This window comes from Vulpes vulpes, chromosome 15 (genome assembly GCF_048418805.1).
Source record: "Vulpes vulpes isolate BD-2025 chromosome 15, VulVul3, whole genome shotgun sequence".
Lineage (NCBI taxonomy): Eukaryota > Metazoa > Chordata > Mammalia > Carnivora > Canidae > Vulpes > Vulpes vulpes.
Window position 1 is genome coordinate 14,826,631 of NC_132794.1, and position 17,763 is coordinate 14,844,393.

The following is a 17,763-nucleotide window of genomic DNA, read 5'->3' on the forward strand; positions in this document are numbered from 1 at the left end:
CCACCCAGAGAATCCTCTGAATTCTTAGACCACATTAATATTCTCATTGCCACCCTGCCATAGGACAGAACTTCATTCACATGAAATTCACTTGGCAAATGTCTTGTAGAGCAGCTCTGAACACCCCTGGGTTATGCCACACCAAGCAGGGGATTTAGACCCCATTTGGTTAAAAATAATGGTGTGAGACCAGCCACTCATTTTTGATTGCAAAGAGTTGGCCCTGTAATGTGTTGCTAATCAGTGCCACATTCAAGTCTCTCAATATTTTAGTATCTCGGGGATATTGGAAGTTGATTAAGCATATTTTTCTCAACATACAGACAGTTGGAGAGTGGAGGAGAATTTCCAACAGCGAAAATAAAAAAATCATAAAAGGAAAGATGAAATTCACAGCTCTCTCCTTCTCTCCCCCCTTCCCTGCCCTCCCTCTCCACACCTCCTTGTCTGTGACCACTAGCCTGTGACCAGCTGGCTCTTGGTGTGGCTGCTCTCTTTGGCCCTTCCCACAGTTCCTCTGTCAGTGCTGTGCAGTCGATTTGCAATGCTCTCGAAGTTCCACACATACAGACCCGCTGGAAACACCCATCGGTGGACAACAAAGACTTGTTTTACATCAACCTGTATCCAGATTATGCAGCTATCAGCAGGGCGGTCCTGGATCTGGTCCTCTACTACAACTGGAAAACAGTGACGTTGGTGTATGAGGACAGCACAGGTATGGGATTTGCATGAGACCTCACCTGGCCATGTTGGGTCTGAACAAAGGGAATCCAAGTGTTCTAAAGGCATTAACTCCTCAGGTGGGGTGCATGAGAATGCTCCTCTATATGAAGCTAATTGGAGTATTCTAATTTAGGAAGGCCATGTGTCATCGTGTCCAATTTCCTTGGATCCTTGCTGATGATCCTTCTGTCATCATACTTAGGAGGATGTTTTAAAAGAGATATCACCTTATTGATTTAGGTTGTAATCCAATAGAATATAAAAGATGTGATTTCATCTCTACAACTTTATTAAGACTGTGATCATGACTCCATTCCTCAAATAATGCAGAGAAAGTTGGAAAAGGACTATCAAATATGCTTCCAACTTGATAAGTAACTAAGTAAATGTTACATGTTAGAAAAGTTTCTAAAGTAGGTTAACAAAGAAGAATGTAGTAGGTGGTTATATCAATGAAACTGACCATTTCATAGGAAAAGGACTAAAAACCTTTCATATCCAACTGTTAATAAAGCTCGCATTGTTCCACTGCTTATTTTAGGATGCAGAACAGAACTGTGGTGCTTAGAGCTTCCATCTCACTAGGCAATTTCTCTAATCTGCCCCCATTTCAAGTTTCTTTTGCTGGCACCTTTCCTTTCCGCCTTCTGGTCACATTTTGAAGTTTGTTGGAGCTTAGGCTCCCTTTTATCCAGTTAAATCCCCGTGCCAGTGACTCTCCTTTGTCAAGTCCTTCTAATTTAAAACTGTTCACCATCTTGCCCTCTTCATCTCCATTAACCCCAGCACCAGTTTCCCTGAACTCCCTATACCTCATGTCAGCTTAGATGAAGAGTCCACCATTCTTTACATACTTTATCTGGCTCTTATTGAAGTAGAGTTGACACACAATGTTACACTAGTTTCAGGTGTACAACATAGTGATTCAACAAGTTTATACCTTATGCTATGCTCCCCAAAAATATAGCTACCATCTGTCACCACACAATGCTATTACAATGTCCTTAACCATAGTCCTTAGGTTGTGCCTTTTATTCCTGTAATTTATTCATTCCATAACCAGAAGCCTGTATCTCCCACTCCCCTTCACTCATTTTGCCCACCTCCCGCCCCACTTTCCGTCTGGCAACCATCAGTTTGTTCTCTGTATTTATGGGTTTCTCTTCTCTTTTGGTTTGTTCATTTCTTCATTTGTTTTGTTTTTCCACATATGAGTGAAATCATATAATATTTGTCTCCGTCTGACCTATTTCGCTCAGCATAATAGCGTTCAGGTCCATGCAAGTTGTTACAAAACTAATTCTTTTTATAGCTGTGTTATATTCCATTACACACACACACACACACAGGAATATATATATGTATATATTTTTATTTATACACACACCATAACTTTTTTATCCATTCATCTATCAATGAACATTTGAGTTGTTTCCATATCTTAGCTATTATAAATAATGCTGCAATAAACATAAGGGTACATATATCTTTTTGAGTTAGTATTTCATTTTCTTTGGGTAAATACCCAGTAGTGGAATTGTTGAATCATATGGCATTTCTATTTTTAATTTTCTGAGGAACCTCCATGCTGTTTTCTACAGTAGCTGCACCAATTTACATTCCCACCAACAGTGCATGAAGTTTCCTTCTTTTCTACATTTTCACCAACAATTATTCTTTTTTCTCTTTTTGATACTAGTCATTATGAGTGGTATAAGGTGGTATCTCATTGTGATTTTGACTTGCATTTCCCTGATGATGAGTGATGTTGAGCATCTTTTCACATGTCTATTGGCCATTGGTAGATCTTTGGAAAACTATTTAGGTCCTATGCCATTTTTAATTGGATTATTGGGTGGGGGCTGGTGTTGAGCTCTATAAGTCCTTCATATATTTTGGATATTGACCCTTTATCAAATATTTCATTTGCAAAAAAAAAAAAACACAAATATTTTATTTGCAAATGTCCTCTCCCACTCAGTAGGTTGCTTTTTTTTTTGTTTGGTGATGCTTTCCTTTGCTGCACAGAAGTTTTTTTATTTTGGTGTAGTCCCAATAGTTTAGTTTTGCTTTTGTTTCTCTTGCCTGAGGAGATGTATCCATAAATATGTCCCTTTCTGAAGCTGCCCCTTAACTATGCATGATCCTCCACACAACCTCTAAGATGGTGAACTGCCTCATTCCACATGATAACACTCAAGTATCACTTCTTCCTTAAAGCTCCCTGAGACCACCATAGGGTTCAATGGCACTTTGCAAATTCAAGCATTATATTACATGTTTCAATTACCAGTTCGTACATCTAGGAGACTAGGAATTCCTAAACATTGGGCTTTTATCTTAATTATTTTTCTAATCTGCCACCTAACACAATTATGGCATATAGGGAAGTAGTTAGTAATTATATGTGCAAGGAATAATACTATTTACTTTCTATGAATTGTTTCTCCAAGAATTAAAATTAACGCCTTCCTTGATCTACAAATTTGGTAATAAGATTGAGAAAATTATCTGTGAAAATTAATAAAGCAAAGCACTTACATTTTTAATAGTATTTCATTTTTCATTGTCCTTTTCATCAAACACTAGTACTTATTACTTCTTGGAGGATGACTAGTAAGCCTCCTCCACTTTGCACTAAACTCTGGTTCCATTTTAAACTGTCAGATAAAAGTGACTGTTCTGGTTAGAAATATGCATTTATGTATTTTCTTATACCTCATCTCATTTTAGAAAGAAGTGGAAGTAGGTGATTGGATATATAACTTATGAATATTATATTCAAAACAGTTCTACAGGGAAGGATAAGCCAAAGGAAGTCATATTCTTAAATCTTCATCTGCTTGCTGGGAAGAAAGAAACACAATCAAACAAATTCCACAAACATATTTAAAAAGACTTGATATTGAATATTATAATTTGTAGGGCTGGAAAAGTTTTCCCTTCCTTCCTTCCTTCTAGGATCTTTGGCTAGTCAAGCAATTAAATTGACATGAGGTAGATTAACAGGAGGAAAGCAAACAAAGTTTAATAAGATGTATACCACGTGTAAGCATGGGAGACACCCAAGAAAACTAAGTAGCTCTCTGAAATAGCCAAAGCCATTTTGTCTTTGCTAACGACAAAAGATGTTAGGGATATAGTCAGTTATGGAAAGTTATCAGGAAAAGCACAGTGAACAAAAGTAAGCTTATTATTTATATTTAAGTCCCTGCTTCCTCCATTGAGTAGAATTTCTAGAGATTGAGTCTTCCCATCTTCCTGGTACAGTGGGAGACACCTTACAAATTAAGATTTCCCTTACACATGTAAATGTCTTTTATAAAAAGGTAACATCTACTCAGATTTCAGAGTTTCATCTGTCTGCTGTTTCTTAATAATAAACACCTTATAATAATCCCCATGCCAAAGAGACACATTTTGGGCTGGCAAATTCCACTCCCATTCAATTATAAATGTAAGTGCAGTCAGATCTTCCATGTTGCTTACCTTTGTAAATAGAGAATCGCATGACCTAAAGTCCTACTATTTCTCATCATGAAGTACACGCGATAGTACAAATTTTTCTCGCTATCTCTACCATCTCCAGCAAAGCAGGAGCATCTAAAGGGAGAACCAATTAGTGAATAATATTAAAACTTTTAGACTTAAGAACTGAACTAAAAGTGTGAGCTAACTGTCATAGATTTAAAATTCTATTTAGACAAATACAATTTGTAAAAGGATAACAAAAGTTGATGTCCTAACCAACCTGATTTCAGGTGAGCACCTGTAAGTGATGGGCATTTTGCACAGGAGGAAGCTCAAACTATCATTTCTATAATTTTTATAAGAAACTGAAATCTGCTTTTCATCCCTATTAAGTTCACCTGAACCCAGTTGCTCAATAAATACTTGCTAAAGTTGAAAATCCCAGATGAGTTTGTATGTTGCCCATTAAATTAGAAATGATTCATGTTAAAATTATTTTGCCCACAAAGAAATTAAAAATGTAAATGAATAATCAATTGAGCCATTAATTTGGAACCCAGAGAGTAAACGAGAGTAAACAGGTCAACTGAGATCAATAAAAGCAGACATCTTTTGCCTTTGAGTGGGTTTAATACTGCTTGACTCAGGATTTTGGTTGTAGTAATTGTCAAGCCATAAAAGGAGAAAACTTAGTAAACCTGAAGGAAAAGGAAGGACTTAGGTGTGCTCACCACCCGCCCTCACACCAGAATTAAGTACCCATTAAAAACACTTTACTGGGATTTGTTTAGGAGTTTGTTAAATAGCCTGAAGCCAGCACAGATGTCTGGGGGACCAAATGGCCCAGAACACCCATTGAAGTCAAGGGGAGCACTGTGCTTATCTCTAAGGACAAAATTCAATTCACTAAATACTAGCAAGCAGAATTCTGTCCTCTGGAAGTGAAAATGTGGAAAGACCCTAGAGAACTGTTGGGGGAGTGAAATTTTGTTCCGCTTCATCTCTCTCTCTCTCTGTTGCCTGGATGTTCTTCCCATCAGTCACCTACTTCTCTCTGTTTCCCACATTCAGAGGTGACCCTAGGCAATGAGAAATTGCTGCTCATTGGTCATCCCTCTGCTTCATTAGACCCCTGGTGGACGCCTGGCTTCTATCCCTTTGCACACATCAGAAAGAGCTGAGAAGCTGAGCACCAAATGCAGTGTGGAGGATAGTCAGCAGTTTCTGCTTTTTCAAGGCCAATCTCGGTGAAATGTAGCCCCAACTATTCCTGTAGAACAGGGGCCAGCAAATTACTTTCTCTAAAGGGCCAAATAGTATATAGCTCATGATTTTTGGGTCATATGATCACGACTATTTAACTCTGCCAAGGTAGCAAGAAAACAGCCATAGGCAACATGCAAATGAATGAGTATGGTGTGTTCCAATAAACCTTTATTTATAACAAAGAGGCCAGTCTGGTGAGATCAGTGAGAGGGGAAGGGTAACAGGAAAGTAGGTCAGAGAAAAGCACCATATAGATCATGGAGGATTTTATAGACTATAGGGAGAGCTTCTGCCTTTCATGAAATGGGAAAACCATTGGAAAGTTTTCAGGAGTGACATGATCAGATTTACATCAAAGAAAGATCATTCTGGCTCTTCTATCGATAATACAATACAGGCAGCCCAAGGTAAAAATAGGTAGCTTCTAGGGATCCTTGGGTGGCTCAGCCCTGCCTTCAGCCCAGGGCGTGATCCTGGAGTCCCGGGATAGAATCCCACATTGGGGTCCCTGCATGGAGCCTGCTTCTCCCTCTGCCTGTGTCTCTACCTCTCTCTGTGTGTGTCTCTCATGAATAAATAAATAAAATCTTCTAGAGCTTCTAGAGAAATCAAGGCAACTGAGGAAGGTAAGTAATAGAGGAGTAAAAAATCATTAGTTTGCAGAAATATTTTGAATGTTGAACTAGCATAATGCCCTGAAGAAGTGGAGGCTGGCTGAGAGAGAAATAAAGGAGTCAAGGGTGAGTCTAAACTTTTTAGCCTGAGCCAATCAAAGGAGTTATCATCTGAGGAATAGGATATCAAGAGTTTGTTCAGTCATAAACATAGTGGGTTTAAATTTGTGATATCTACTGCATTCAAGTGAAGGCAGCTTCACTTGAATATACATTAGGCAACTAATATATAGAATGTGGTGTGAGCTGGAGATACAAATTCAAAAGTCCTCAGCATATAGATGGGACTAGATAAAGCCTCAAGGAAATGAGTTCTGGCCAGATGCCTCTAGCCCCAAGTTGACAACACATAGTCTTCAAGAGGTCTTTTTTTTTTTTTTTTTTTTTTTTTTTAGCTATGGTTGCCTTAAGTCATTTTTCTCAACACATAAGAGCCATGATAACTATCACTTGAAACATTATCTCAAAGCTTTACAATGAGTATTAAGTTGAAATAAGGTTAATTTGAAACAGTGATTGGAAGAAACAGTAAATTCAAGGAGAAAACACAAGAGAAATGACAAAAACAAATATCACAATACCTAAATTCTTGGGTTCTGATTGTGTGCCACACATTCTTTTAAATATTTTGTATAATTAACTCATTTAATATGTTCAACCACTCCATGAATAAGTGAAATAACTGTTCTTATGGTCATATTTAAATAGTGACTTAGATATTATGTTTATTACATTTCTCTCTATCTTCCCATAGAAAACAGAAATAATATATTGTCCAAAACCAATTTCGACAGAGTCTTAAAATTTCAATGTGAAGAAAATTAGCATTTTGGTATAAACGACCAAGACAAAATGAAAGATATTCAGTATGTAATCAGTGCCAATAAAACAATAAGTAAATCTTTTCCTTTTCAGCAATCACAACTCACCCCGTTGAATTATGATGACTATTTGTGCTAGCCAGAACACTTCTGCTACATGCCCTCCCACAATTCCACCTGAAATAGCTGAGGGTGGAAGTCCTTGGCACTCAGTAGCAACAAGATAATAAATCATAGCTCTTTTTTTTCCCCTCTGTCTTCACTCTTTTCTATCCTACCTATCCACCCACTCCAGTCCTCTGCCCAGACCCTATTTAAATTTTCAGAATTCTGTTTGGAAACCAATGTTTAGATATTGCACGGAGGTATATTATTTTTAGTTACCACTGATATCAGCAAAAATTCAAGACTAAAATACCCTGGTTGAGCTAACTGCAACACAGTTCATCTCAAATATTTTGACTAGGTTCTTCTTTGAGGTCCTTTGATCAAGGGACACAATTTTTCTTTTGGGAAGTCTCTAGCTTTTTTTTTTTTTTTTTTTTTGATGCACTTTTGAAAAATCATATGTATGAAGATCTGCACTTAAAAGTGCTGTATTTCCCCCAGGTAATTCACTCACTTACCCGTTTTCCATTTCTCAGTTCTGATTTTTCCTTCCCTCTGGAGGGTACATAGATCCCCTTAAGAATCCTATTAGATTTGGGTGTATTAATATACCAACAAGTTTGTGAAATGCCATTTTACATGTTTCTAAGTATGAATGAAGAGGAAATTAATATTTAAAATGTACAATCTTATTTGTGGGTCCCAATGGTTTATTACATTCATTTTTATGGCATCAACCCCACTAATGTGGTTTAATGAACAGGGAATTGGATTAAGACTCAAGAAAACTTAGGTACTTTTCTTTTGAACTAATACTCATTAAATATAACTAAACTGTCCAGAAATGAACTGGGCTGCAGTGTGAGGAGAATTTCTCAACTAAAAAGGTGTTCAGCAGCAGCTGTGTGGAGGGGGGGTCATGCATCAAGTAGGGCTTTGACCTTTAAGATCCCTTCCATTCCTGACATCTGTGACTGATTTTCAGAGCCGATCTAAACAATTAACCTCACTGTGTCTCACTTTCCTTACTGTAAAATAGCACTGACACCTTTTCACCTTGAAGGTATATTCTGAGGTTTATTAAGATATTTATAAAGCATGTAGCATCCTTCATAAAGGAGCGATGTAAATAGCAAAGTTTATTATTATTTAAGGAGAAGGCATGGGAAATTTTAAACACTCACTGGAAATAGCAGCTTTTTTTTTTCCTCCTCCATATGCTCCACCTGTTTCCAGAGTCACTCCCTGTGCATGCAAATCAGCATTTTTCTGTGTCATGTCTGAGTGCACAGAGTGGATAGGTGGCCAAAACTAGTGTTTAGAATTGGCTATTTGGACATTTTTGAAAGTTATCTCCATATGCAGAGCCCAGCTCAAACTCATGTGAAATAAATAGCCTCTTGCTCTGAAGTGCTTTTAAAACCAAAGATGTGGTTTCCAATCGCATTCTTGGGGGTGGTAGTGGAGGAAGGAGGCAGTGTTCTTTTATATCTCCATATTTACTCTTTTTATTTAGAAAGATGTGAACTTAGAAAAAAAAGATGCCAGAAAAGTACAATGAACTCCTGTATGCCTTTCATTTAGGTTCAGCAGTTGTTATCTTTTGGCTACGTGTGTCTTAATGCTCTGTGATTTGCTCAATATAAAACAATTACAACAACTTTAGTGGTAATAAGTAATAGTGTTGTTGAACCATTTGATAGTAAGTGGTAGACGTCATGACCTTTTTATCCCTTAAATGCATTTAGTATGTATTTCCTAAGAACTAGGGCCTTCCTTGTTATAACCACACTACAATTATCAAATACAGGAAACAACACTAATACCATACTACTGTATACAAATAGGATAATAGTTTTTTTTAATGCTCTGCAGAGATGAGAGAGTCTAGGGGAGCAGATATTTGCTGGCCAGAGGGTTCACTGCAGATTGCTCTAAATAACAGGCTTTCCCAGTGACTAGGATATGGTTCTTTCCCAGGCACAGAAGGAGCTCCGTGGGGTGCTTTTGGCCAAGAGCTTCTGGGGTGCTTATGGGCCTTTGGGCTCTTTTTACCTGGATGGAAGGGACTCAGAGCCAGCACAACCCTCATGCAAGTCGCAGGTGCACCTCACAGCCTCTTCTCACAGAAAAAGGCTGCTCCAGGTTGCTGTGTCTGCACTGATCACTCTCTGTCTCTCATATATATATTATATAAAAGGTCCTTCAGTTGGGTTTGATTGTCTCCTTAACTACATTTTATTTTTCAAATGCCTCCACCGTGGTGGGCTAGAAAGACTACCAACATCACCAGATTTGCATGCATCCTAACCCTCCTCTGCAGCTGGAGTCCCATCCTGGGAGCACTGGGTCACATGTCGAGGCTTGCTTCCAAACACAGGGTGATCACTAGCAAAGTTAGGAGTTGTGCCTAAATCAATTTCCTTTCCCTTTGTTTAGCAAATAATTTTTAGCTATTCTTTACAATGAACTGTAAGTGATTGATGGATTGCTGCAAAATGCAAATGAAAGGGAACTCTTTCTCTAATTTTTTTTTCTCCCATGGGTGGGGGGAAGGCTTTTAAATTATAAATTCTACAATGTTTTCTAGTGAAGGCAGAAAGGCTTTTTTTTTTTTTTTCTCAAGCAAACAATTGCTTTGGGAAAAGAAATGTAAACCTCACTGTTCCACCTTTGTTCTTTCCACGTCACCACCCCCCACCCCCTCACACACACAACTTGGTCTGTAATCTTAAAATCTGCTGAGTTTCTTCCTAGAGCAATTCACCTGCAAGCAGACAAACTGAGAAAATTAGGGGCTTAGTAGCCAGTATATCCAAAAGATAAATTTAGACCAATTAGAAACAGTCTTTTGTACTGAGTTCTCCTTTCTCCTCTATTGGTATTAAAATAACTTTTGGGAAACAGTTGTGAAAATGCATGGTCACCTTTTTTGAGAAGAGAGCAAAATGTCATTAATGGCCTCATTTGCCAACTAAAGATTGAATGTTTTATGCTAGTCCGAAGTTTTTCTTTCTCTATTTATTTATCCAGTTATTTATTCGTATAGCTAAGTAGTTATTCATTCATCCAGTTAGATGGTTTACCTAAAATTTAAAAGTCAAGAGGGTCCACCAATTTGGTAAAAAGAGTCTGAGATTGGGAGTCAGAAGGTAGATCTGGCTTCAAGATCTGGACCTGTCACATAATAGACTTACCAAGACCTTAGGGTCTCAAGCATGTTGCTCTATCAGCCTCCAACTGCCTCAGCTTGTAATTTGTAAAAATTGGGTAGCAATTGATGTTCATCAACAAGAGTTGATTGAATGAAATCCTCTATGGGCCTTTTTTTTTTTAATTTTGCTTTTTATACCGCTTTTCTCCAACCTGGGGACCTTAATATAAAACCAAACACTGGTGAACTGTTTTCCTTACTAATTCTGAATTACTGTAAATTTACAAGTTCTGCTAGCAGTTCAACACTTAAATAGATTAAGTCATCTCTGACACGTGGTAGATTTCATGTAATGAAAACACCTGAAATAATTAGTGGACTACACTGAGCTTATCAAAATAAACTTGGAAAACAAGGCTGCAAGTTGTTACTAATGTACTGTAATACTTATCTTATGAATTACCAGTACATTGTTTATCATGTTTCTAGCTATAGAGGAACACCTGAAGCCCCTTCCTTAAAGCAAGATGGGTTCATGTCCCATGGCCTGGGTTTAGCATGGGTTTTGGAATATAATGAGCATCCTGGAAATGTTTTCCCATAAAAATTAATGACTGAAATGAGAAAATGTATTCAACTTTCAAGTATCATTAATACCATTAACATGGGTAAGTCATCCTTATAGGAAGATACACTTCATGGTCTACATTTCATTCAACAAAAAACAAAAGATCAGTTTGTTGCAGCACATGAAATGCACTTTTTAAATGGTTTTCTCATTTTATTTGAAGGCCACATGGTTCCCCTTTGCAGTCATGCTCAAGTATAAAAAAAAAAAAATAGCAACTATGCAATTGCAAAGCAGGAAAGCAATAGAAAAAAATGCAAAAGAGATTCAAGTAGCCAGGAGTAAAAAAGAAAGGGGGGTGGGTCCCTGTTTCTATTTTTTTCCCATTTCATCAAATAATTCAAAGCTATATCTGTTCCCTCAGCACCAGCAATCTGTTGTAATCTTGAACTGTGAAGTAGAAAGATTGAGTGCTGGACTCACAGGCAACAATTGGAACTCATGGGCTCCTACTACCTTTGTTATTCTGACAAGTTATGTAACTGCTCCGAGCCTCTGTTTCCTTGTTGGAAATAACAAAGATAATAATGCTTACTTCACAGGATTATATCAGAGGATTAACAAATATGCAAGCCCATGTGCTATTTTCTTCCATTTTTAGTAGTCATCAGTGGCTCAGTACTAGTGATCCTAGGAATGAAGAGGATAAGTAGCTCATTACCGGTATTTGGGAGTCTTCAACCACAACAATTACTTTGAAAAAAAAAAAGAAAGAAAGAAAACCAAGAGTCCAGAAAGGCTTTCATTCTAACAATTTCAATTATTATGTAAAAAAAACACTTTTTTAAAAAAATAATGAGCAGTAAATCTTGTTACGGTTCTACAGATCCTAACCACTACTGCCCTCCAATTGCTTGCATCCTTTTGACTCTGAAGAGCAGCTTAATTATAGTTATTCTATGTACTTCAGAATGCAACCTATCCAAGATGTTAGAGGAATCTTTTAACATCTGAGCCACAAAAAAAATGTGGCTGGGTGAAGGGATAGATAACTAAATAAAACAAGAAAATGAAAGACATGTATCAAGGCCAGAGGTAGCTGGCATCTGTGATAGTGCATACCAAAATTTCCATCTGAATACTGATAAAGCTTCATATTTCCTATTGATTACTTGAAGTTGACAAATCCTAAAGATACAGAATGGTGTAATTTTTTTAAAAGTTCAATTTTCCAATGTGATGAGAGTCCTTGACTGAGAGCCAACATCATGCAGTGCAGCAATCACAAGTTAATGTTAGGGGAAATAAGACAGGCTTTATACAGATGTTTGTCTTGCCCCAGTAAAGTATGTCAATTAAAGAATGATGCAGCTCAGTAGATTCACACTTATGGTGGAATCAAACATTCTCCGTCAAGTTAGTTGGGTCTATACACTCTCCTGCAATTATCAATGGTGGATTTTAAAGGAATTTTGTTTCTGCTTTTATTATCATAATCTCTAAAAACTCTATGGTCTTTTTTTAATTAAGAAAGGATTTTTCAATTCATTGTTCAATCATATTAGAAAGAGAACGTGATGAGCCATTTCTAGATGGTTTATATGGTAGGAACTGGAAAATTATATAGAAAGCCCAGCTAATTAGCTGGTAAGCAGTATGCTATACATAAATACTTGATGAAAGACTTACAGAGGTTTATAGACCCAAGAAATTCTAGTGTTCTGTTGTCTGTTTTTTTGTTTTTTGTTTTTTGTTTTTTGTTTTTTGTTTTTTGTTTTTTACAAAAGCTTTGTCTATTCCATTGAACACCTTTGGAAACTTCCAGCAACTTTTGTCTATAAAAGTTTTACAGTTACAGACTTGGTTTGTTAAAGATTTGTGCCATTGGCCAAAAGCTAGAGAGGACAAATGCATTTAACTAAATTCAAAATTCGCTTAGGAAAATTGTGTTTCCAACTACACATACCCACAAAATACAGTATAATCTACCACAGAAAGGGAAATGACAAATGAGAAGTCAATAGTGTAACCTTTCAGAAGGTGGCCACTTGATACATTTTGGGAATGATCTGAGTTTGACTGTAAATGGCAATAAACAAATCCTCTTTAGACAGAACAGTCTGTTGCATGATGGGATGTCATTTTCTAGGTCTCATTCGTCTGCAAGAGCTCATCAAAGCTCCCTCCAGATATAACATTAAAATCAAAATCCGCCAGCTGCCCTCTGGGAATAAAGATGCCAAGCCTTTACTCAAGGAGATGAAGAAGGGCAAGGAGTTCTATGTGATATTTGATTGTTCACATGGAACAGCTGCTGAAATCCTTAAGCAGGTAAGAGGTGCGGGGAGGAAGTGAAGTGGGAGGGGGAGATTTGCTCATTTCTCTTTCTCAAAAATCCCATCTGGTTTCACCTAGTGCAGCATGATAAAACTGCAGCAGTCCTGTTTAGGCTGAGGATTGCAGCTTTCAGAATCCTTTTAAAGGGCCATAGGGCTCAGGGAGTTCAAAGAAGCCACCTGTTGTATATTGTTGTAGATGCTGAGGTCTAGGTATTCAGAGTCTGTAGATCCTGTCAACAGAGAAGGATGACATTTCAAGGTGATTAAGCATCTTTTCTTTTATATCTTGAAAAGACTGAGCAAATTTCATTTACATAAAGCCTGACTTGTCCTAAATGCACCTTCCTCACGGCAAGACCTCTTTTGCCAAACAAGCAAAATTCCAAGTATAGTGAGAAGGGGGCACAGGGACAATCAAAGAAAAGATCCTTCTTTTTTCTAACTTGTCACAGACAATGAGCTGCCTTGCATTAATCTTGATGAATAATGTGGGTGAGAACACTTGATAAATTGTGAAATCGTATATAAATGAAAGATGTTAGTAATGTTAAGAATGATAACAACAGGACAATCATTTCTGAGCACTTCAGGATATAGCACTGGTCTTATGCCCACAAAAGAAAAATCAGAATTAAAAAAAGATGATACAGAGACTAGTGGTTAACCCCAAGTGATTTTTGTACCCTTGAGGACTTTTGGCCATGTCTGGAGACATTTTTGATTGTCGTACTGGAGATAGTGGCACTCTCCTGGCAACTCGTAATTAGAGGCCAGGGACACTACAAAACATTCTGTAATGCACAGAACATCCATCATAACAAAGAACTGTGTACCCTAAAATGCCAATAGTGCTGAGGTTGAGAAACTTTGGCATAGACAAAGACAATGGAAAAGGCTAGCAAGATGATTATAATAGAAGCATTAATAAAGATCAAAGGAGGAATTTGGAGGAATTTGGGGGAAAATAGCCAGGCTATATTTACGTGGCCTCAGTGGGTGTCTCTTTGTATTTAATCTAAGTGGTTATTGTGGCATAAGGCAATGCTCTTATCTGAAATGACACAAACTGTTATTGTACTATCTAGTTTAAAAGGCTTGGCATGTGCTATGTGGTTGACTGGCAATGGACACTAATCTCATAAGTAGACCAACCCCTCTGCACAAATACACAGCTGCGGATTTCCAAATCATGTGGAAGAGCTCTTGGAGCAGCCATCCCACCTGACTCTCCGGTGCTGGATCTCATACTCGAAGGGCACCTCCCTGAAAACATTGAGTTCAGAGTTGAGTTTTTAATTCCACTGGAAGTAGACAATCAAGAAAGTTGACTAGAGGTTTCTATTATCTCCTGAATGATTATACTAAAAACCTATTTCAAGTTATAGAACATATTTAAAGCTAAAATTGAAAACAATCTTGGTGGAGGGGGGGAGCACCTGGGCGTCTCAGTTGCTTAAGTGTCTGACTCTTGATCTCAGCTCAGGTCTTGATTTCAGGGTTGTGAGTTCAAGCCCCCACATGGGGCATGGAGCCTACTTTAAAAAAAGGGGGGACGCCTGGGTGGCTCAGCAGTTGAGCTTCTGCCTTCTGTTCTGGGACCGAGTCCCACATCGGGCTCCCTACAGGGAGCCTTCTTCTCCCTCTGTGTCTCCACCTCTCTTTGTGTTTCTCATGAATAAATAAATAAATTCTGAAAAAAAAAAAAAAAAGAATCTTAGATAACCTCAAGCCTAATCCTCTCACTTAAGAGGAGCCAGGAGCTGGAACTCAACCTCCTCTATAGGATCCTGCACTTTTTCCACCATGAAATGTTGCTTCTCCACTTAGGTGGAGAATTTATGTTACCTCCTTATAGACTTGAGTTGCATTAACAAATCTTTAGATATTATAATTATAATGATCTCTCAGTAAAGAAAGCAAGCATGTTGCAGTGATGTCAACAGCTTACTTTAAAGGTAAATAAATATAATCAGCAGGACTTTATCTTAAGACTTCATTTGAGAATTTCAATACAGTTCATTAAAGTGTGTAATGGAGTATGAACCAGAACTGAGAAAAACACCCAGATTTTATGTGTAGCCCTCAAAATGCAAAGAAGCATCTCTTCCCACGAGCCTGTTATAACAGTGACTGGGGACTTCTGTTACATTTAAGAGAATGATTTGCTGATGAGGAGGCTTCTCTTGGTGAGAGATCCATTTGGCTCACATAACTGGCTACCTCTCTTCCAAAGCACAGACTTAGAATGGGTAATCCTGGGAAAGAGCTGCTAGGGTTTCTCCTCTATTTCAATAAATATGGATATGATGTTCCTTTGATGCAAGTGGCTCTTTCCTGATAGCATAAAGATTGCATCATTCAAAGACTGATTTTTTTTTTAAACAAGCCAAAAAAAAAAAAAAAAACCAACCAAACAAACAAACAAAAACCCCTCTAAGTGGAGCACTCCCAAGAAATGTCAGCCTGGTTACCCCAGGGGGAGTGGGATTAGTTCAGCTTTGTTCCAGCCATTGATGCAAATCCTTTTGCCTCCATCCTGTGCCATATTGTGTTTTATCTTGTTTACTTTGCCTCTTCATGTGAGTGGTAAGATTGCCGTAAGACATTGGTGGAAGCTACTAAAAAGCACATTCATCCATTTTTTGTTGAAGATTAATGAGCTGCAAATGTTGGGAAGGGGGGAAAGCCTTTTTAGAAAGTTCCAGCATAAAACCCCTACTTTGCTGCATATGAAAATACAGTCACTCTGTGAAATCACAGCAGATAATCTACGTTGGCTTTATGGGTTTTTTTGTGGACCTCCAAAAAGCTGTGTGGTTGGAAAGTGATATTGAAGACCTCAGGACTTTCTATTCTAGTCAAAATGAGGCCCAAGTGCTCTATGTGATCCAGTTTGACTTCATCCTTTGGCTTTGGGCAACAACATGCAGAAACAAAGATAGAGACCTTCCTTGTATCTGTCTACCAAGAGTGTCTCTAGAGAAGCTGGAGAGTGCAGGAGTTCCAGGTCCTAATTCTGGTGACCATTCAACCAATCTCTTCCTACCTCTTCTACTGAGGTGCCAACTGTGGTGCCTGGCATCCTATAAACTGTCTCATGCAGCCTCAAATAATCCCTGGAGTAAATTTGATATTCTCAGTCCAGAGTTGAAAAAACTAAAGCTCAGATAGGTTAAGTGCCCCAATGAGATCACTCTCTCTGAGTAACCAGGCTGCCACGTGGTCTCCAGAACACCTATTCTCAAGCCTATGTGCCTCTTTTACCATGAAGGGCCCCCATTCAGAAAATGGCAAGCCATTCCATTTCAAAGACTTCCAGAAACATATGGGAAAAACGACCACTTGCTGCTGGTCTCCTTTAGATGAAATTAATAGGAAGAGCTCCTACTTTTTTGGTGACTAAATCGTTGCTGACAAAATTTTCTCTACCAGGTCAACTTGGCTTCCTTCTCAAGCACATTTCCCATTATTTTCAAGCATTTCTCTGCACCTTCATCATATTTTACTACTTTTTAATGATTCTTCAGAAAGAAAAAGAAATCAAATGCACTTTAAAGAAGATGTCTGACATTTATCTAAAAGTAAAAATTGGGGAAAAGTCTATAGTTATTCTTGAGCATTCTAATCACTCCAGCAAAGTAATTATTTCTATTCATATTGGACAAGTGCTATATGATGAGAATCTGAAAAGTTATTTCCTAAAAATTAGTTAGAAATTCAAATGTCAAGACTTGATTAGGGTACAGAAGAACAGGGCTTTCATATGAATGAACTGTTTCTGTGAATTTCTGTAGTCTGAGAGTGTCCCCAACAACTAACCACACACACATGGGACTCATCCCATCATTTGGTGTCATCTTCTCTTCCTATCCATCTGTCACCTCCCAGCTAGCATCCTGCTGGTCCACAAGGGTGCTCCTGTCTCTCAGCCTGTTTTCAGTGTAGACACCCCCAGTCTTCTGCGCCTCTTCATTTTCACTTCCCACAAGTCCCACTCTCTTCCTACTGACTCTTCAGTGCTCACCCTACCTGCACCCTTGTTCCCTCCCACTGAGTGTGATTCTACCAAGGTAGTGGCTGATGGGAGGCGATTTTAAAGACAAGGAACAAAGTAAGAAGACTCTGCACTGGCATGCCATGCTGGGTAATAAGCAATCATCTCCTTTAATCTACACAATAACTCTTGGTATAATTGGTATTATCCCTCTTTTGCACACAAAAATTAAAGCTCAGAGATAGTAATAATTTTATCTATCATGCACTGAGTATGCTCTTAACACAAACATCCAGGCATTGACTCATTTGTTGCCCATATTCCCTACAATACTATAACCCCCAAGAGCATAGAAACCTCCTTTGTCTTGTTCTCCCAAATCCCAAGCATGTACATTACTTGAAACATAGCATTCAATTCTGCTCTGTTGAATAAGTAAAGGAAATGGATGAATGAATGATTCAAAATCTGTTCTAGAAGCTCTTGATAAAAGCAATCTCCAAAATTGCCTCCCTTCCACCTGACTCAGTGTGCTATACTCTCAACTGTGCCAAGCACTTTTGAACAAGTCACTCTTCTATGCCTCAGTTTCCTCCAAGGAGGGTTTTATTCAACCCCTGAAATCCTGTATTATTAAGAACT

At 38.1% G+C, this 17,763-nt stretch overlaps 1 protein-coding gene across 12 annotated transcripts in view; it reads left to right on the forward strand.

The window, feature by feature from the left end:
- GRIK1 (glutamate ionotropic receptor kainate type subunit 1) overlaps nucleotides 1-17,763 on the forward strand; it is a 365,694-nt gene that overhangs the window by 231,880 nt on the left and 116,051 nt on the right. For all 12 annotated transcript variants that reach the window (XM_072740870.1, XM_072740871.1, XM_072740874.1 and 9 more), the window contains exons 3-4: nucleotides 461-718; nucleotides 12,938-13,119. In XM_072740870.1, coding sequence (XP_072596971.1) covers nucleotides 461-718; nucleotides 12,938-13,119 — 440 coding nt within the window. The remainder of the gene's footprint in view (nucleotides 1-460; nucleotides 719-12,937; nucleotides 13,120-17,763) is intronic.